We start from the raw sequence: 22591 nt of genomic DNA, 5'->3' as shown, positions 1-22591 counted from the left end.
TTCTCGTTTTTTTTTTATTTATTAGTGATCTGAATTCATATTTCATCAACCGAGTCTACCGTTGGTAAATCAGCCACCCCAGGCGCTCAGATGTGAGAAAAACGCCCCCTATCGTCTCCCAGATGGTAATTCACCCTTTTGGATTGGACTCAATGAAAATGCATGGGGGAAAAAAAACCCAGACTCCACATTTTACTTCTCACGCATGTAACCGGGGCCGATCAGCTTCATGCTGGACCCTCAGCACAGCGTGTATATCAGGGTTTCACAAAATATTGGTGCCGGTCTCCGTGTCCTGCAAGATTTCAATCTGCCGGTCAAATGGGAGAAATTCCGGTCAGAGTTTATTGAGCTTAAAAACAATTGATAGGCAGGCTATATAAAGAATGACATCCTCAAGGCATGTAGATTTATAATATTTTAACTTAAAACTAGGCTACTTTTGCGTATACAGTCATTATATTCCAAATAAAATAAGTCCAGAGACTCCGTGCTGCTGCTGACTTTAAATCAAATAGGTGTCTGTGGGCCCGACATTAATAAACAGCAGTGTGTTATAATCACATTTTTATGAGCTAACGAATTCCGTTATATTGGACATTTGTATTAATTATATCAAGCGAATAACTTGAGAAATTTGGCAGAGAGAGAGACGGCAACATTATCGTGAAATATAAACGTTGCGTGATGACTATTATATCTCCCCCTCCCAGTCCCAACGAAGAACATACCAGTACTATGCAACTGCAGAGCCGCAGAGCCAGCGGCGCTCTCATCCCGGTCTGGGGACCGCTCAGCAGCGCCCCCCACCCAACAGCTGAATTGCCAATGGCTGAATTGGAGTATTGCACTGTGCGCGCACAACTGCATCAGCTCTGCGGCTCTGCAGTTGCATGCTTCTCGCAAATCTAGCTCCCGCAAATGAATCTCGACATCACCAATAGTCGTTATCAGAACACTACACGCATATCATAATAGAACACACATCGTTGTCATTATTAGACCTGCTTGGTGAAGCAACAATGAAACAAATGTAACTATTTTAATACAATTCAAATTGTGCTTAGAGGGAATTATTTTCACCTGACATTATGACCGGAGAGATTAAATATGTCGGACTTCAACAGATTTTGCCGGTCAAAAACCGGTAATTACCGGACAACGGAAACCCTGGTGTATATGCTGTTTTACAGTATACGCGTGGGATCAATAAAAGGATTGATTTTTGGAATGGTAGATCAGGAATTGGAATAATCCATTTGGATACCATCTGATCTCGGGTAAGGAATCTATTTTACCAGTCTTAGGATAATCAGACCTTTTTTCACGGAGATATAAGCTTTTCCCCTATATGTGATATGGCTGTTTTGACTGTGCGAGTGATCAGGAAATAAGTAGGGATGCACGATATTGATTTTTTGATACCGATAACTTTATGCTCCTCAAGCCGATAACCGATAACCGATATTTATTGTATTATAATTTTTTTTTAAATATATATATATATATATATATATATTTTTTATCTTTTTTTTTTTTTTTTAGTATTTATAAGCTCCGACGTCATCGGTACTGCTATCGGTACTCGAGAAATTATGGAGTTTTTTTGAGGAATTTAAACGTCGCAAACTAATCTTGTTGGCCGTTGTCTATATCTCTCCTGCCTCGGTGTCTCTGCCTGCGCGGGGAGCGGGCTGTGCTGTGCTCTCTCCTCTCTTCCCCTCCCACACACACTCACTCACTCACTCACTCACTCACACACACACACACACACACACGGGTGCTGCGCTGCCGAGTACAGACAGCTCTGCTCTCATAATGGCGGACAGAACGAAACGTTCAAAAGTCTGGGTCTATTTTACTAAAGTCGATGCTGACAACGCTCGTTGCCACAAGTGCAACAAGACATTTGCCAGTAATGTATAAGCGCTGGTACTTGTCAATGTGGCTGGCGGGGAGATAACGTTAGCTCCGAGTAGAGTAATGGCTGACAATCCGGAGGTAAATAAACGAACGAGAGCTTCTGATTGGTGGTAAGAAGAGGTGGGTGCAAGCGGTGGGACGTAATTGGCAGATCGACTGTCTGCCTCCGAATGTAACGTGACTACGTCACAGCCAAGAAAGGGAGCGCTGGATTTGTGAAAAACTCCCTGTTCCTAAACCACACGCTATCAGTTTTACCACAGTACTGGCAAAACGGGAGGAGGCTATAATAAAAACAAGCGCCCCTTCATCCAAATCCACCCACACCGGATTTCTTTTAACCAAAAAATGTATTGGGGAGCTCCAGTAGCTCACCGCGTACCTTGAGCGCTATTTCGGCACCGGGGACAACCGTGCTCGTCACGGATCTGGGGTTTAGCGAGTTCGAATCCCGGACTGCAGCCGTGCCTTTACCAGAGTGTCTTCCCCCCCATCTGTACCCCCATTCAGCCTGTTTCTGTCGGTCATTCTTGACCAGAGTAAATGCGATAAACGCAAAAAAGAGCCAGCGGAATGGCCAAAGTTTAAAAAAAAAAAGAATGATAGGGATGCCCCGTGCCGATCGATAGGCCAGCATGAGACCTCCGTTAGCTAGGTAGCTAACATTAGCTCACGTTAGCTCACTGTTTTAACGAAATGACCCAGTAAACTAAATGGTTCACTTTATTTTAATACATGATGCATTGTCTAACGTCATCTAGCCGGCTAGCAGTAGCTACAGATAGCTCCTGATATCAATGTCTTATAACATAATTGACATTTCATTTTTGCAGCTGAACATTGGCTAATTAGCTATCATGCTTCATAACACTGCGAAGATGGCAATGCTGAATGTAATTTGACCAAAGCAGAGTATACACAGACAGTGGAGCTGTTTGCAGATAGCGAGCATTTTGACTTGTTGCGTGGTGGCGATGTCTCGCAGATAATACAAGTATAATTATATAATATATATATTTTATATATATTTTTTTAATTATATATATATTTTTTTATATAAAACCAAAAAATATCGGTATCGGCCGATATGGCTCATAGACGATCGGTGATCGGTATCGGTGGCAAAAAAACGTGATCGGGGCATCCCTATTGCTAAGTAAATAGTTCACAGAGGTGATTTAAAGATGGCCGATTTCTATTTTGACTTAGCAGGATGTGGAGTGACTCGTTCACCCTTCTGATTGGTTGAAAATGGCCTTCATGTTTGAACTACATCGCCACCTATTGCTTTGGCATTGTACTACATGTATATTACGTCAGTTTAAACCACTGTGATCGTGTGCATTGAGCGGCTTTGAGTGGAGGAGAGCTCTCGCTCCGGAGTCACTCTGACCCATTTTAAAGCCCAACTCCGCGCTCACTTCAAAATCCACCCGCTCCGCTCACATGCTCTGATGTGTATGGAAACTGACAAAAAAGGTAATGGTAAAGGTAATGCTTAAAATGTATTATTGCAGCTGCAAAAGGCGCAGTGGAACTTTTTGGGTGCACCTAAATTATGTGCTGGTGCACCTAAATGAAAAAGTTAGTCTGGAGCCCTGATTACAGTGAGTGTAGAATGGATGAGTTAGTGTTACAGTGAGTGTAGAATGGATGAGTTAGTGTTACAGTGAGTGTAGAATGGATGAGTTAGTGTTACAGTGAGTGTAGAATGGATGAGTTAGTGTTACAGTGAGTAGAATGGATGAGTTAGTGTGTGTGCGTGTGACTACTCCCCGGTCCTCTCGCTGTAAATCATAATGTGTTCAGTCAACTTGCCTGGTTGATTTAAGGGTTTGTTTGTTTGTCTCCTGACAGACCCATGCAGGCCAAGCTTCAGATATTAGTGGGGGATGTGCTGAAAGCAGACCTGCCCTTCTTCGACATCTGTGTGGCCAATCTGCCATACCAGGTAAACACCAGCGCTCTACTTATTCTGAAAGAGTTGAACTAATTATTTTTCGCTAGCAAGATCTCATTCAATTTAAAGAAATATAATCTGATTGATTGGGGGTAATGAGGGACTTAAAATTAGCCTATAGATATGCATTTAACTTGTCTGCGAGGCTATTGAGCCGTACTGTATTGTACCCATTCTGCAATCTGTTAATAAAGTTTTCAATCAATCAATCAATCAATGCCGTTAGAAAATCAGGATTTCGGCGGTCGACGTCTGATGCCTTTTCAGGTGAGGCGGCCGCGCGCAATTATCCTGAGTATCAAGTCTGGTTCGAATTAACGAGACTGAATCAGCCTTCGAGGAACAGGGATAGCCTGGTTTCAATCATCGCGTTAATTTAATCTGGCTAATGGGACTTTTGATCGACTTAGTTGAACCAGGTACGGGGAATAGCGCCCTGGGTATAGATAGGTATGTTGATCTTAAAGGTAATTTATTTTGTTTAAGATTAAGATATTTTGTAAAATGGTTCACAATGTGTTTTTATTTTTTTAAGGAGGAATAGTATAATGTAACTTTAGGCCCTATACTACTATAATGAGGTCAAAGGAGTAAGATATATAAAATACATATTTTCCAACTCTGCAAAACCTTTTTATCCTCCAGATTTCATCACCGTTTGTCTTCAAGCTGCTTCTACACAGGCCGTTCTTCCGGTAAGAAACACCCTCTCCATTTAGATGCTGGTGTCAAACATGTACCATGGGTAGGGATGGGTACCGAATCCAGTACTTTTAACCCATTCAGTGGCAACCACGAGATTAGTCTGCTTAACTCGCCATGCGTTGAGTGCCAAGACCCGAGAAAACTCAGGTTTTAATCGTTATTTATTTTATTAGCAATATCCATTCATTTTTCATCCATCCAGCCTGACGTTGTCATTGGGAATGGGTCTGAGCTCGAAAAGGGCAAATACCGCCGCCTATCATCTCCCGGATGGTATTGCACATCATTGGATTTGATTGGGTGGGACTGCATCAGAAAAAAAACTCCTGTCCCGGGGTTTCCCTTCTCGGGCAAGCAGTAGCTGTTACCACATTCACTGGGGAGGCTCGGAGCAGCGTCGATTATGTGTTTTGGTGCTATAACGTTGGATCAATAAACGCGATCAATATTTGGAATGGCGATCAGGAATTGGATTAATCTTTTTGCAGAACATCTGAGGTAAGGACTGTATTTTACCAGTCTTGGGTTAATCAGATGTTTTTTTCTCCGCCATCGCAGCGTGTGTGCGTAACGTAAGCGCTGATCACGGCATGGATAATCGATTTTTCAGCCCGCTTCTCTAGCGTGTACACATATACTATCGATAATCTAGCGTTTATTTGAAAACTATTCATAAATCAGCCGAAAAATGACAACATGTTTTGTGTATTCCACTAAAGAGCTATTATCGCGGAATTTCTCTGGAATTACTAGACATATACCAAAACTATACTCTTATTCAAAACGGTATAAAACGGAAATGTACCAATGAAAAAACTATCCGTTTCGTACATGTTGACTGCAAGCAAGTCATTGATAAGCGACGGGTGTATTAGACCCATAGCCATAATTTAATAGTTTAAGCGTTCACAAATGTCCCCGTCCAACGGTTCAAATGTGAACGGTACCCAACCCTAACCATGGGTCTCTCAGTCCCTCCACTCTGCAGTAAACACAAAATACATTTTCAGGTATCCGTTCCCACCTTATCCAATCAGGAGAGGGATCTTGCCAAGCAAATTTGGCTTGGCAAGATTTCTTGAAATTAGTAAAAAAAAATATATATAGGGTTCTCTCTCCTGATTGGATAAAGTGGGAAGGGATACCAGAACATATATTTTGTGTTTGTTTACTGCAGAGAGGATGTTACTGACCAGACACACTATATCAGAAAGTAGAGCTATTTAACACTTATTTTAATAAATAAATACCACTTACAGCACCCTTTTAAACTGAGCAGGTTTAATATCATACAATGTTTACTGTATTTATAATTCCATTGATTACGGTCTTTTAGTGAGAAAACATGATTCCTAGTTGGTAACTGTGACATTAGAAAGTGCAAACCTACAGTGTTAACCAGCTAGGTGATGTAGCTAACATTAGTGCAAACTGCAAACCTACGGTATTAACCAGCTAAGCTAGCTAGGTAATGTAGCTAACATTAGTGCAAACCTACGGTAATAACCCGCTAAGCTAGCCAGGTAATATAGCTAACATTAGTGCAAACCTACGGTATTAACCAGCTAAGCTAGCTAGGTAATGTAGCTAACATTAGTGCAAACCTACGGTAATAACCAGCTAAGCTAGCTAGGTGATGTAGCTAACATTAGTGCAAATCTATGGTATTAACCAGCTAAGCTAGCTAGGTGATGTAGCTAACATTAGTGCAAATCTACGGTATTAACCCGCTAAGCTAGCTAGGTAATGTAGTAAGTTCAACAATTTTGTGTATCATTTGTTATTAAATTGTATTTCATCAAATCAACACAAATAAAATCCTTATTAGCATTATATCGGCCATCAACCACCCTGCTTTCTAAATATCAGTATCCACATTGGGCATTGAAATACGGATATTGATGAATGAGAAGCAAGAAAAGAAAAGGAAATGTAAATATGGAATGTAAATACAAAAATGGGTCAATGAACCCATGTCACATTTTTTGTTTTATCTTTATTGTTTTGATGTCTAAGTGTGCTGTCAAATATATGTTTGTAAATCAAAAACTGCAAATAAAAATTTAAGTAAAAAAAAAATAAAAAAATTATATGTTAACCACTAGTGGAGAGATGACATTTCAATGACCTTACAGGTGCGGAAATGGCGAAGTAGGGAGGGGATATATGTAAACTAGGGATGTCCGATATTATCAGCCTACCGATATTATCGGGCGATATTGGCATTAAAATGTGATATCGGAAATTATCGGTATCTGTTTTCAATTTTTTTTTTTTTTTTAACATTTATTTAACCTTTATTTATCCAGGCAAGTAAGAACAAATTCTGATTTTATTTATTGTCAAAAGTATGCATAATGTTGTGTTAATTCCAATACAAGAGATATGTAATGTTAATTACCTGAAATTATTCAGTTTTTTGCGGGGGGGAAACCCTGCATATATCGGTATCGGTTGATATCGGTATCGGAAATTAAGAGTTGGACAATATCGGTATCGGTAAAAAAGCCAATATCGAACATCCCTAATGTAAACAATAACATACATTTTGGACCTGCCAAATTTTTGGGGAAAGCAATACTTTTATTCTGCACCTTTCTAAAATCTCAGATGTATTATTTATAAAAAATGATCTATAGCACCGTGACAGGACGATCCTTGCTGTGTGTTCCACCACCAGGTGTGCCGTGCTGATGTTTCAGAGGGAGTTCGCCATGCGGCTGGTCGCCCAGCCTGGAGACAAGCTGTACTGCAGACTGTCCATCAACACACAGCTGCTGGCGCGAGTCGACCATCTCATGAAGGTGTCCATGCCCTTCCTCTCACTCAACCCTTCCTCTCACTCAACCCTTCCTCTCACTTAACCCTTCCTCTCACTCAAACCTTTCTCTGACTCAATTGCCTCTCACTCAACCCTCCTCTCACTCAACCCTCCCTCTCACTCAACCCTCCCTCTCACTCAACCCTCCCTCTCACTCAACCCTTCCTCTCACTCAACCCTCCCTCTCACTCAACCCTTCCTCTGACTCAACCTTCCTCTCACTCGAGCTGTTTCCGCTTCGAACTTCGTCAGGGTTTTTCGAACGGACGTTCGAACCTTCGTTTTTAATAAAGAATATATATATATTTAATTTTTTTTTTTATTTATTATTATTATAATTATTTTAATAAATATGCTCAAACTAAATCCTCAATTTGAATAAAGTGATTCATCTGATTAAATGAGTAATTTTCTTATTAAATCAACTTTCTTTGATGAATAATAAAAATAATTTTAATACTATAATAATAGTGTAGCTGAATCTATATCTGCAACTGTGAAGAAAACCCCCATTGGTTTAAACGGAATGAATAGACACATACAAATATATATATATAAAATGTTTTTAAATTTTTTATTAAAAAAAAATTCAAATGTCGATTTAGAATTCGAATGCCAACGTAACGAACGAAGGTTCGAGCGTTTGGGCTCAGCCCTACCTCTGACTCAATCCTTCCTCTCACTCAAGCCTTCCTCTCACTCAACTTCCTCTGACTCAAACTGCCTCTCACTCAACCCTCCCTCTCACTCAACCCTCCCTCTCACTCAACCCTTCCTCTCACTCAACCCTTCCTCTCACTCAACCCTCCCTCGCACTCAACCCTTCCTCTCACTCAACCCTCCCTCTCACTCAACCCTTCCTCTGACTCAACCTTCCTCTCACTCGAGCTGTTTCCCCGAAGCCTGTTTTTAGGCTTCGAACTTCGTCAGGGTTTTTCCGAACGGACGTTCGAACCTTCGTTTTTAATAAAAAATATATACCAGTATATATAAAAAAAACTAAAATTTGTTTTATTTATTATTATAATTATTTTAATAAATATCCTCAAACTAAATCCTCAATTTGAATAAAGTGATTAATCTGATTAAATGAGTGGTAAATTCTTTTATTAAATCAACTTTCTTTAATGAACAATTAAAATAATTTTAATACTATAATATTAGTCTAGCTCAGGGGTCAGCAACCTTTTTGACATGGAGTGCCTGTTTGAAATATAGTTGCTTGTAACTAGTGTGCCTCAACAATATTCCATGCATCGTAATTTTTTTTCTCATAATCAGGTCTTTTTAATGATAATTTTTACATTATTACTAAGGCTGTCAAATATATCGCGTTAATATCGCGTTAACTCCCGATTCTATTAATGCCACTAATTTTTTTAACTCAAGATTAACTAAAAACATTTTTTTTTTTTTTTTTTTTTACTAGACTTCACTCAGGTGTATTATTGATGCTCTCATTGATACTATGTTTGTTTCTGAAGTGTGTGTGTGTGAGATATAGAGAGAGAGGGGGGTGAGAGAGATGAGGAAGGGGCAAAAGAGAAAAAGAGCTGGGAGAGTGTGTGTGAGGGAGAGAGGGGGGTGTGTGATTAATCAGCCCTTGTGTGTGTGAATGTAACAAGTTCCTAACGTTTTCTTTCCCCTATTATTTCATGCACACTTTATTCATTGTTTTAAATTATTATTTTCTTTTAAGTTATTTTGTGCATCACTCTGTTTTGAATTTGATGCAAATTTGCAATGCATGAGGGTCATCCTTTTGTGTTAAATGGCTGCACAAAGCAAGCATTTGTTGACTCGCATGTTGATAAGAGTATTAAAACTTGGAACTTGAAAAAGATCTGTTTAAGGTAAAAAAAGAAATTTTAATAAAAATGCGATTAATTTGCGATTAATCGCGAGTTAACTATGGACAATCATGCGATTAATCGAGTTAAATATTTTAATCGTTTGACAGCACTAATTATTACATGGCGTTTTCACATTCGCCGAAATGCTTGCTTGTGATTGGTCAATAGCCCCCCGACAGCGGTCATTATCAGACAATAATGACCGCTGTGGGACAATAATGACTGCTGTGCGCAGCTGTTCGCAATCAAGCCCACTGACACACACTGTTTCAGTGCAATTAGACACTGCCGGTGTTCTGCTGCCGGCGATGACAGGGGGCGGAGCCAGAACGCAGCCAGAACCAGTGTTGCGAGTCGATGTAAAATGAATTGGGTATATTGTTAGTAAGTTAGCCATGTAATAAGCGGGATAATGTATAGCTATACTCGATCATTGTCGCAAAATAATTGACCTTCACTGACGTTTAAAACACCTCGCCGAGGCGGCTCGGTATTTTAAACTGTCGGTCAATTATTTTGCGACAATGACCTCGTAGCTATACTTTATCCCTTACTTATTGTTATTGTTATTATTAACAATATTATTATGATGGTTGTATCAACCCTAAATCTGAGTTGGGGGGGGGGGGAATGCAATGCAGACAAACAGCTGCATACAGTGCGACCATTTCACTCACATTTGCCCATTCATTTTTGGACACATCACACACCATCGGTGTGTGTACTGTACGTGTGCTGTCATAGCTCCACCTACAGGCCTAATGGAGAACACCAGGATGTGAATGGAGGGTGAATGTGAGGTATATCGTGTAAATAAGTTTTGATTGATCGCAAGACTACACTGTAAACAAATTTATAATAATAAGTTACCAGAACTTTAAAATATTGAGTTCAGTTACTGTGCATTAAAGTTTTCAGTTTTCAATCCATAATAAGTTAACAGAAAAATAAGTACACAACCACATTATTTCAACCTAATAAAACTATGTTTATTGTCATTGTTTTAAGAACACAAGTTGACTTGGTAATACTCACATTTTGAGTAAAAAAAAAGGCTTAGGGTTGCCTACCCCTGGTCTAGCTGAATCTTTATCTGCAACTGTGAAGAAAACCCCCATTGGTTTAAACAGAATGAATAGACGCATAAAAAAAATATATATAAAATGTTTTTTTTTAACACTTTGGGTGCCGGGAAACGCTTAAACACGTCATTCCCGGCCATGCTCAAGTTGCCGAAGACGCTTTACAGCGTCTTTAATATCGATATTTCAAAAATCTGGGATCGGATTCATATGTCCCCTCCGCTGGCCTGAGATCCACCAGGAGGACCCACTGAGCTCTCTGGCGGTTCAGGAGCGCCATCTGGTGGCCGATCGGCGCAATCGCTTAACAGGAAGTGCCATAGAGGTTGTGCTGGACGGCCGTATTACTTCCGGGCACTCGCTATAGGTCCCGGCATTCTAGCTCGTCACAATACACAGCGATCGATTGCAAATAACTCGATAAACAACATGATTTGGACGTATATACCATTATACAAGCTGGAGATGGACCGGGTAAATCTACATCCCATAATGATAAAATTTCTACTCTACGATGATCGCCCAACGGCGCGCGGAGACTGGGGTGAGTTTTAGCGTGTAAAGTTAGCGTCTTCGATACTAACTATGCTATTATCAACATTTGACCCACATTAGATGATTGGTATAACGCTGCCCACGGAATTATAAACGCCCCCTAGCCCATCCGGTCAACATCAGATGACGTGTAGTAACTTCTAGAAGTACGTCTAGTTGGAATTTTTTATATCGCGCTGATTGCCATAAAACTGTATTGCATCATCAATATAATGTATTTGGGGCTATAGATCACGTTCTGGAGAAAGCTGCAGATAGAGATGAAAACATACTTATACATTAGACCATACTTTACTATGAATATGTGAATGAAAAAGTTTAACGTTGCTACACAATGAACAATACATATAGGACTTTGAATGGGCCCTAATAATGGCAATGTAGCAATAGAATTTAAAAAGTTATAGCCCTGCAAAGAAGGGGACTTTCTCTATAGACAAATAGAGCCGGCAACCTACGGTTGATAATGAATTTAACCCATGGCAGCCAAAGTGTTAATAAAAAATTTGAATGTTGATTTAGAATTCGAATGCCAACGTAGCGAACAAAGGTTCAGCCCTACCTGACTCAAGCCTTCCTCTGACTCAAGCCTTCCTCTCTAAACACCTCTGCTCTCTCTCTAAACACCTCTCTGCTCTCTCTAAACGCCTCTCTGCTCTCTCTCTCTAAACGCCTCTCTGCTCTCTCTCTAAACGCCTCTCTGCTCTCTCTCTAAACGCCTCTCTGCTCTCTCTCTAAACGCCTCTCTGCTCTCTCTCTAAACGCCTCTCTGCTCTCTCCTCTCAGGTGGGGAGGAATAACTTCCGACCGCCTCCTAAAGTGGAGTCGAGTGTCGTCAGGATCGAGCCCAAGAACCCGCCCCCTCCAGTCAACTTCCAGGTGAGGCCCCGCCCCCTCCAGTCAACTTCCAGGTGAGGCTCCGCCTCCCCCAGCAGGGGAACGAGTGATGGTGGTCGGTCACATACAAAGAGTCATAGGTGTTTCATTTCCTTCATATTTTTTTAGCAAACCAAAATACTATACTTTATACTTATAGCACATGCATGAGCCTGGTCTCTTTTGAAAGATAACATTCTGAAGTTTCTGATACAATAAAGAAAATTCACTTTTAGTGCTAATGAAATAGAGTAACATAGGTCTGAACTTGAGTTGAACCTGAACTTCAACTGAAAAAACACCCTGGGTCCATAGCCTGAAGTCTTGTGTAGTACATGTCCATCATCCGTTGTCTTCTTCGTCTATAGTCTGCTCGGGCCAAACTATAGACGGAGCCGAATAGGTTTCCTCATCGGCCAGTTTGACTATAGTATTTTTATGATTTACCAGAAGTGCTGGGTCCAACATAGTCTGGTGGAATCGCACTTTATCGTCTATAATCATCATCCATATAATCCGTTTTGTCCTATTCTTCATAATATCCAATAGTTCGCTCTAGGCGATCGCCATTGTCCAACGTTAGTTGGCTGTCCTGCTCGCTCCCTACTAGAGTCCCTAGTGCTTTGGGTGCTGTGGGGCGGCCCCACACTAAGCTGGCTCATGCATGTTCATACCGTAGGCGATACTGCCACCTGGCGGGATTCAATCGTCATTGCAGGTCCATGCTACACTCACAAGGCCTGCGCGCGTGTAGTATGAGAAAATAGATATCTTGTTTTTGGCGCTCAATGAGTTAAGAATGAACAAATACCAATGTTTGTTGCGCCTCTCCATCAGCGAGGACCAACTAACGACCTTCTCATAAAGGACACAGTGATGAGTGTCGTATCTATCATTAGTGATGAATCTGATGGCAGAGTTATAGACGGTCCAAGGATTTAATGGTTGAGGACGCAGCATGCCTATAAATTACATCACCATAGTCCAGGACTGATAAGAAAACTGCTTTGAAACTTTTCCTGCTAATCAAAGCAAAGCTGGTTCTGTTTCTGTATAAAAGCCTATTTTCTGTTGCAACTTGGAGGCGAGGTTGTCCACATGGAATGTAACGAGAGCCGGTCGTTAACTGTTGGCGGTTAATGTTCTGGTTTCCTCCACCAGGAGTGGGATGTTACGGTTAATGTTCTGGTTTCCTCCACCAGGAGTGGGACGGCCTGGTCCGAGTCGCCTTTGTGAGGAAGAACAAGACGCTCAACGCAGCTTTTAAGTAAGTACCAGTCATGAGTAGGGCTGGGCGATATGGCCAAAAATGATATCGCGATAACGATATCGATAACAATATCATATCACTCGATATTCGATATTATTGATATTGTATAGAAAAAGTATAAAATTCACTTTTTTTTTATTATAATTATTTTTTTAAAACAACATATGTATGTTTATTTTGCAGCAATTCTTTGTCGTTGCCGCCATCTTTAGTGTTACATCCAGTTCTCAGGCTGCAGCTGGTTTGAAAGCGAAAGTAAACCGGCTTCTCTGCTGGCTGTGGCTCCAGGGGAGTTGAACAGTTCTGGCTCTGCTAGTTTCTTTTCTATCTTTTGGTGCTTTTTTGGTGGACAAACCACCGCACATGTGCACCGTGACTCGTGACTGGAGTCTAGCTCTGCTAGCAATAGCACACATGTGTACAGACGGTTTCAAACTGTATTTTAAATTAGAAAGCAAACAAAATAAATGGACGAGAAAAATAAATCTCAATTTGGTCAGTATTGTCATTTGGACAAGCAAAGCCATTACTTTAAGTTGCAGGCAAGAAAGACAAGTCTGTCCACTGTCTCTGGTTTTAAAACTGCCCTGTTGCAGGTCACAAAAAAAATTATCGATATCTTTTTTCCGATTTTTTTTCTTCCCGATATCGATTATTAAAATATATCGCGATAATTATCGTTATCGTTATATCGCCCAGCCCTAGTCATGAGTCTAACGTTACCCCAGAGAGAGTCTCTTGGCTCTTTAAATCCCTTCTCTCCAGTCATGAGTCTAACGTTACCCCAGAGAGAATCTGTTGGCTCTTTAAATCCCTTCTCTCCAGAAAATTACATCTTTGGACAGTCCTTTATTGATCCCCTTGGGGGGGGGGGGGGGGTACAGGTATGGGTATGGTAATAGTATAAAGACATAAACACAGGCAGTTTTTCATGTCTGGTCATTCTTAGCATGGTGTTATTCACTGTCAAGGATGCAAAGAAAAATCATAATTCATATTCTCCTTTTTGTTTCATCACAATTTAAGCAAGCCTAGTAATAGACACAATATTTCTGACACTGGAATACATTCCCTGAGATCCATAGATGTCCCTAGATACCAGTAACATGCAAATGGACCGTGTAGAAGTGGAGCAATCTTCCATTTACTTAGGTATGTATTCTTAGGCGAATTTTCTGAAAATATGGCTAGGGCTTAAGAGGTTTTCATTGTACTGTACTTGTGCTGCATGATTACAATACATTACACTAAAAATAGAGATTAACGCCATTTATAAACAACAATCTGAAGTACAAATACGTAGCACAAGACAACAGCATTACTCTCAAGGTTCCAAACCAAGTCACCTACTAGCTACGCGATTAAGAGCTAACGCAAAATTTGCAGATATAACTTCCATTAAAGCACAACAAGGACTTGTAACAGACACCAAAGAAATAAATGCGACATTCAAAGAATTCTACTCCAACTTGTATAAATCAGAAACGACCTTCGATCAAAACAAAATGGACACATATCTTAATCAAATGAACCTCCCCAAACTTTCAGAGGATGATGCTAAACAGTTAGAAACACCAATCACACTAGAGGAACTCAGGAAGGCCATATCCGAAATGCAAAGTGGTAGGGCTCCTGGAAGAGACAGTATCCCACCAGAAATGTACCTCTCATGTTGGGACAAAATTGGACCCCTATTACTTAATATGATTTTATACTCAGTCAAGGAGGGGAACTTTCATAAGAACGACAATATTGCACTCATAACAGTTCTCCTTAAAAAAGACAAAGACCCCACCGAGTGCGGTAGTTATAGACCCTTAAGCCTCCTCGGAACCGATATCAAACTGTTCTCTAAGGTATTAGCCATCAGACTTCAAAAGCATATGACGTCTTTAGTTCATCCGGATCAAACTGGCTTCATAAGAAACCGTTTGATCACTGACAACATAAGACGATTACTACATGTACTAAATGCTAACAAGGACGACACCACACCTAAGGCGATGCTGTCCCTGGATGCAATGAAAGCTTTTGACAGGTTGGAATGGTCGTATCTATGGGCAGTATTAGAAAGGATGGGGTTAGAGGCGGTTAGGTGGTCGAGCGGAGATTGCGCTCGTCACCAGCCCCGGAGCTGTGAGCTTGGTTCGCCTGTTAGAATCCAGCTCACAGCTCCGGGGTTGTCACCAGCTTGGCTGGCCGTCTGCACTGATACAATTGGCTGTATCAGAGGGTGGGAGAAGCTGGCGGGGTGGGTCCGGGTCGTTGTAAACAGCGACTCCTACAGTTCGGTCGGGGCGCCTGCTAAGCGCGGATTGGACGTGAGGGGGATAGTGTGGTCCTCCCACACGCTACGCCCTCTCAATGAGAATCCGCGCTGCCAGGTGAAAAGAAGCGGTGATTGGCTGGACGTGTGTCGGAGGAAGCACGTGGTAGCCTCCACTCTCCCAAAATGATCTGACTGTGGGGGGTAAAGCGCAGCGACCAGGAAGGGACTGGGAATTGGCATACGACTAACATTGGGATGGGAGAAAAATCGGAGGAAAATGGAGGGGGAAAAAGACCAATAAAAAAAAAAAAAAAAGGATGGGGTTAGGAAAAGGATTCATTGATATGATTAAAGTATTATACAAAGACCCATCGGCCATGATTACAACAGGTACAATCACCTTCGAAATCTTTCCGGTATCACGTTCTTCCAGATAGGGTTGCCCTCTTAGTCCCGGACTATTCGATCTATCATTAGAGCCTTTAGCACAATATATAAGACAATCCCAATCCATAGAACCAATCGTAATCAAGGGCACACAACATAAAATTTGTTTATATGCGGACGACGTAATACTGTTCATGCAAAACCCCAACACCGCATTGCCTCATCTTCTCAAGCTGATTGAGGACTTTGGAGATTTATCGGGATTTAGGATAAATTGGCCGAAGTCGGCCTTCCTCCCACTTAACGCCCCTGCAAAAAGAAATATAACCCTCCCAGAAGAGATACCGATGGTAAAACACTTTAGATGTTTGGGAGTTGAAATATTCCCTACCATAAGCCAAACGGTGAAGCACAATTACGTAAAAATCCAAAACAAAATCAAATACGACCTTGACAGGTGGTCAAAACTCAAAAACTCAGTACAGGCACGGGTATCAATAGTTAAGATGGACGTCCTACCTAGAATCAACTTCTTCAGCTCAATGTTACCGTTGCCCCCTCCAGAGGGTTACTGGAAAGAATTACACTCCTCCACATACAAATTTATTTGGAATAACAAACCACCACGTATAAAAAGATCCACCGCACAGAGAAACAGAGCAGACGGTGGTATGGCATTTCCAGATTTCTACCACTATTTTAAGGCGTACACTTTAAGACCACTGACAACATGGTTTGATCCCCAAGCATCAGTATCCTGGAGAAATTTAGAAGACAATATAGTAGCTCCACATAGGCTGAAGGACATAGTATACACCAAATTATCAATTAAGCAATGCAAACGGAAATTTGGCCCCATAATTACTCATGCGATCCGGATATGGCGTGAAACACAAAAAAAATATTCTATCCCACAGAAATGGCGTAATCATACTCCCTTATTCAATAACAATGCACTCTTGATTGGAAAACAACCTATACGATTCCCTATATGGGAAAAGCAAGGCATACACTCATTAGGAGATGTTTTCAACAAACTGGGTTTTTGTAGTTATGATGAAATACGCAAACAATTTTATCTCACCAAGTCCACATATTATTTTTACGCACAGTTATTGGCATGTTTGAAGGCTCACGGTGTTCCATTAAGGATACCAATTGTACACCACAGATACCACAAATTCTTCTATGAAAGAGAGACATCGAGAGGTTTTGTTTCAGATTTTTATCATCAATTATTACCTCATATGAAACCCTCCATCTAGACTCAGTCTGGAGGAGGGATATACCAGACCTGGAGATAGATTTTGACTGGCAAGAAGCCTGGGAAAATGTTCGACTTGCATCAAGGAACCCGGACCATCAACAAATCAATCTTAACTATATTCACAGGACATACTTAACTCCTATAAGACTGAACAAAATGGGTCTTAAACAAGACCCCAAATGCTCCTTATGTACAAATGGGGACGAGGGGACATTTATGCACATGTACTGGGACTGCCCACCAGTTAAGATATTCTGGAAAGAAGTGACCCAACAATTATCAAATCTCTTAACTCTGAATATACCTGTACACCCCTCTGTATTACTGCTGAATGATGTCTTTGAGTGTGCAGTACATCCACAGCTAAAGAGATTGGTTTTATCTGGTATCACAGTGGCTAAAAAGCTGATAGCATCACGATGGTTTCAACCGGAAAAAATGTGCCGGAAGGTCTGGATTCTTACATATCTCGATGTGATTTATCAAGAAATATCTACAGCAAGAATTTTGGGTCTCAATGAATCCAAAATGACAATGTGGTTAGAAGTGGTGGAGAGAATAAAAGCTAGCATATAAAGGTAGTGTCTGGTAGGAACAAGTTATAATGGATGGATTATCCAATGGGGGGTCCGGGAGGGGGGGGTACGAGCTAGAGCATATGTGTGTAGGGTACTAGATAACAGGTATTAGGGGTATATCCTGTATAAGACATTTAACTAAATGGTGATTTCATTGGATATGCACTGTTAATTAATGCTGAAAAAGGTTCTAATGCTGCTCTGGTTCTGCTGGTTCTAATGCTCTGGTTCTGCTGGTTCTAATGCTGCTCTGGTTCTGCTGGTTCTAATGATCTGGTTCTAATGCTCTGCTTCTGCTGGTTCTAATGCTCCTCTGGTTCTGCTGGTTCTAATGCTCTGGTTCTCCTGGTTCTAATGCTCTGGTTCCGCTGGTTCTAATGCTCTGGTTCTAATGCTCTGGTTCTGCTGGTTCTCCAGGTCTACAGCTGTGGAGAAGCTGCTGGAAAAGAACTACAGGATCCACTGTTCTGTTCACAGTGTGGTCAGTAAACAAGTTACATTACTAGTTACATTACCTGTTACACAGTGTGGTCAGTAAACGAGTTACATTACTAGTTACATTACTAGTTAGTGTGGTCAGTAAACAAGGTACATTACTAGTTACATTACTAGTTACACAGCGTGATCAGTAAACACTAGTTACATTACTACCGTACTTTTCGGACTATAAGCTGCGGCTTTTTCCCCCATTTTTCGACCCTGCGGCTTATATAACGGTGCAGCTTATATGTGGACAAAACCCGAAAATCGAAATATTGCTTTTTTTACTGCATTGAAATGTTATTTATCTGTTCCCTTATTTACTTAATACAACTTGTAAATGAGGTAATTCTTGTTATTTGTCCGACAGTATTGTGTCCCAATGGGAGTCATTCTCTGTAGAGGTGGGAGTCATTCTCTGTAGAGGTGGGAACTTAAAGCTCAATATAAGAACGGCCATGCACCACCATTCACAGAATCGAGAAAGAGCCATCAATCTGTCAATCCTTTCTGTGTCCGGGCCGGGTGAGGTTTCCTGTGTTGAGTCAAATTAAGCCGCAGGCTCCACTCCTTACATATGGTAATTAAACATTAAAACACATGCGGCTTATAGTCCAGTGCGGCTTATATATGTACACATCATTCAATTTAGCTGCTGCGGCTTATAGTCAGGTGCGGCTTATAGTGCGAAAAGTACGGTAGTTAGTTACATTAGTAGTTACAGTGTGGTCGGTAAACAAGTTACATTACTAGTTACATTATTAGTTACAGTGTTGTCAGTAAACAAGTTACATTACTAGTTACAGTGTGGTCAGTAAACGAGTTACAATACTAGTTGCATTACTAGTTACAGTGTGGTCAGTAAACAAGTTACATTACTAGTTACATTACACATGGAGCGCATGGATCATCCAGTACACATCAATCAATCAATCAAATGTATTTGTATAGCACATTTAGACATGACACTTGTCAACCAAAGTGCTTCACAGTAAGTCGCATAGCTAAAAACTAAAAGCGAATGTAAGCAAACTAAAGCTTGATGTTAATGGTGGTTCCGTATTCATAGTGGCTCCGCTCGGCGTCACTCATGCACTGTCCTCGCACATGTGCACGCGCACTGAATAAAGACCACAATGTACCTTTATATCCCAATATTTGTCTGACCACACCCCTATCAGCTTACCTACATAAGCAGGGGTGGGGCCACATACTCGCCTCCTTCTCGCTTTCACCACAAGGTAGTGCCTCGGTAGATCCCCACTTGACGTGATGTGATGGTAGGAGAAGAGTTGGAAAACAAGAGATACGTTGACATCATATCTTTATTTTCTCTCTCACTATTTTCGAGAAAATACGGCGATATTGTCTTCGTCACTGGAGTGTCTGGAAGATGGTGATCATTCTAAAAACCTCCACCGGTTTTCGTATTGGAAGCACGCCGCTACATGCCTCCCAACTACAGTCTTCCTTGCTGCGGCTGGTTGGGGTGAAACCCTCCAGCGATACAGCTGGACTGTAGGACGCGCCGCTGTTGTGAGAAGCGGTGGGTTCCAGGTTGGTGAGTAATGTTGCTTGCGAGCGCCGCTTGTCTGTTAGTGCTATGGGGGTTAGCTGACAATGTTTACGAAAACCGGCCCCAGATTAGGGTCCTTTGTTCAGCCTCTTAGGCAACGGCGGAGGACCTTGGTCTGAAGCCCATTATAGTTAACTAGTGGGCCACGACCAGTAACACTGGTGATCCCTGTGTTTTCTGGACGAGTGGATGTTTCTCTGTCACCGTGTAGGCCCCGTCTTTCATATACAAATGAGAGTATACCCTCACAAGGAAATATGGGCATAGATGTTCGTTATCGGAAGATCTGTGTTCAAGTCAGCTACAGCTATGGGACTTGTGCTGGCTCCGTCGGATGTTGGTAAAATCACTGTTGTAAAACTGTAACATCTCGTTTCTCTTCTCTCTTAAAAGGTGAGGAGGGTTTCAGAACGGCGGCCTGTCTGAGTGTGACTTGTTGTGTACGAGTTCAGGTGATAGCTGCTTAGCTTGCGTGCTAGTTGTGGCCTACTGTGTAGCCAGTCAGCTGTTAGCTGCGGCGCTAGCTCGCTGTGTTTACCAAGCCTGTTGTGTTACTAGGCTAGGTAACGTTAGCTTGCTGCTATCGGCCGAGAGCGGCCGTTAGCTTAATGCTACACTGTTGAACGTGCTGTGACTATAACATGTTTTAAACACTCTTGACTACGACGTCATCTTTGACAGAGGATGTTCGTCGAACCTGCCCTGAGCCAGGCCGGCGAGGACTGCGTCAACAAGGAGCACCGTAGCGGCGGGTTGGAGCAGCGAGCTGCCTGTGTCGTCAAACACAGGAGGCTGTGTTACTTCGGTGCCATGTTAGAGACTGCAATTCGCTTGATCTGCGCTCCCGGTAGGCAAGGTCCTGACCAGACCTTGAACACTTCTTCTTGCTTTCCCCTTCTTTTTTTTCTTTTTTTTTTATTGATATTTTTGCACAAATCTTTCCATTATTTACAGTATACCTTTTCACAGCATAATATGCAACATCCAAGATTCGCCTTTTTCATTTTTGTGACAACATACAAAACATGCAAGAGACTCATACAAATACACTAATAACTGACATGGAAATTAAAGAAGCACTTACAAAAAAAAAAAACATACTATACATTGTGCATATACATCCCTGATATATATATATATATATATATATACGTCATACGTTACATGTAGACCGATCTACCTGCGAGCAGGTATGTGCTGCATCTTTTTTTTTTTTTTTTTTTTTTTTTTTAAACGTTTCAGCTACGTATGTGTGTCTCCTATATACTTGTGTATCCCCCTATGTGTCAGTGAAAGCCTATATCTCAACTATGTGTATATGTAGGTGTATGTATGTCTATTTCCTATACATGAGTATGTGCATGTATGTGTGCCCCTGACGTGTATACCTTATCCTTGTGTATATGAGTGCGTGTAAACCTATTATGTACACATATGAATATGTGTATCCTAGATACTTGTATGTTCTTGCTTTCCCTTCTAAATGTTTTGTAAATAACGATGTTTTCCAAAACGAGTGTTGCTGCACTACATTTAGGATACGACGCGAGTTATGTGTGAATTGTCTTGTCACTGGTCTCCATGCAAATCGGGTTATTGTTACAGATGTGAAAATGATCTGGTTTGTTGTGTTGAGACACATTGTGTGTTCATGTACTGTGTACTCACAACTAAGGGGGTTAAACTAACCTATAAAGCTATGCTTAGTGACATATGAGTAAAGAATGATTCTTTTCTCAGCCTGTAATGACAATGAACAGTGTGTTCACATATTAACAGGTTTACCTGTTTAACTGGCCATATTAAGGGTAAAGTAGGAGGGTTGTGTTTCCCCCCGGTTCCCTGGGGACTTCTTCATCCTCCTCTCAGACATGTTGTTACACTATGTTGTGTCACTGTGTGGTAGGGATACGATGTAACCCTTAGCTTAGTTGTTGGGGTAGTGCTAACCGCTTGAGAAACTTTATTTTCCTAAAGAAAGGATTGTTTGGTCGCTTTTTCGTGTGTGCTTAGCAAGGCCTGTGGCCGATACTAATCGAGAATTGTGTATTCTCTCATTATGAAAAACGGCGTTCCTCTGTAGAGTGTTTTTGCCATTTTTTGTAGGTGATAATGGGTTGTGTGTGTCGTGTGACCTACAACTGGGTTGGGCTGGCCACAGAAGCACATGTGTAAGTCTGATACCGGGGCTCTTGAGAGGGCCCTCTCTATTCTGTGTTTTTTCCTTAGTAAGAATCAGATAGCAGGTTGGCACATGCGCTGTGTGAAGCTGTTAGACGCTTCATGGACCTGACTATGACTGCGTCATACTCTTTTTTGTCATTACATCGTATCATGGGTGTGGGGTCGTAAAGGGGTGAACTGGTAACCTTTCCTCCCCCTTTTTTCTGTTGGTCAGGGGTAAGGCTGAGCCCGAACGTTCGAACGTTCGTTCGTTAAGCTGACATTCGGACTTTAATTAATGGGTTCGAACGTTCGGTGAAAAAAAATAAAGCAGGCGCAACGACGGTGAGGCGATGTGAAGCGGCGCGTCCCCCGAGTCGCTCGGCTCAACCAGTATGGTCTCTGCCGGGCTGTTGCTGGATACTCAACCAGAGCTCTAGTCTCAACCAATGCAATAGAACAATTTTGATTGAATGACAGGCGATTCTGCCAATTACGTCACACCGCTTGCACCCGCCTCTGCTGTTACCACCAATCGGCAAGCGTTTATTATTTTTTTTACTTCCGGCAATGCCGCCATTGATCTGCTTGAGAGAAGCATTAACGTAGCGTTTGCTCCCCGCCGAGGAAGTAAAAGTCGTAACAACTTTCCATAGGTGAACCTGCGGAAGGATCATTAATGAATACCAGCCTTTTTCGGCCACGGAGCGCGAGCTTCATGGCGGGAGGTGGTTGCGTTGGAAACAACTCTGGCCGAGGCGGCAGGCGTGTTGGGAGCCCGGCGGGACCCCCGCGCCGGTGTCTCTCTGTCTCTCTGCCGTCCCCC

General features: G+C 41.6%; 1 protein-coding gene across 1 annotated transcript in view; it reads left to right on the top strand.

The window, feature by feature from the left end:
- The window catches only part of dimt1l (DIM1 dimethyladenosine transferase 1-like), a 73487-nt gene that overhangs the window by 42954 nt on the left and 7942 nt on the right, over positions 1-22591 (top strand). Inside the window, exons 5-10 of the mRNA XM_084322471.1 lie at positions 3781-3874; positions 4529-4578; positions 7269-7392; positions 11686-11778; positions 12978-13042; positions 17964-18027. Of these exons, the coding sequence (XP_084178597.1) occupies positions 3781-3874; positions 4529-4578; positions 7269-7392; positions 11686-11778; positions 12978-13042; positions 17964-18027 (490 nt within the window). The remainder of the gene's footprint in view (positions 1-3780; positions 3875-4528; positions 4579-7268; positions 7393-11685; positions 11779-12977; positions 13043-17963; positions 18028-22591) is intronic.

The sequence above is a fragment of the Notolepis coatsorum genome (genome assembly GCF_963971535.1).
Source record: "Notolepis coatsorum genome assembly, chromosome: 10".
Taxonomy (NCBI): Eukaryota; Metazoa; Chordata; class Actinopteri; order Aulopiformes; family Paralepididae; genus Notolepis; species Notolepis coatsorum.
The sequence above is the reverse complement of the archived record's forward strand: the minus strand, read 5'-3'. Positions and strand labels throughout refer to the sequence as shown.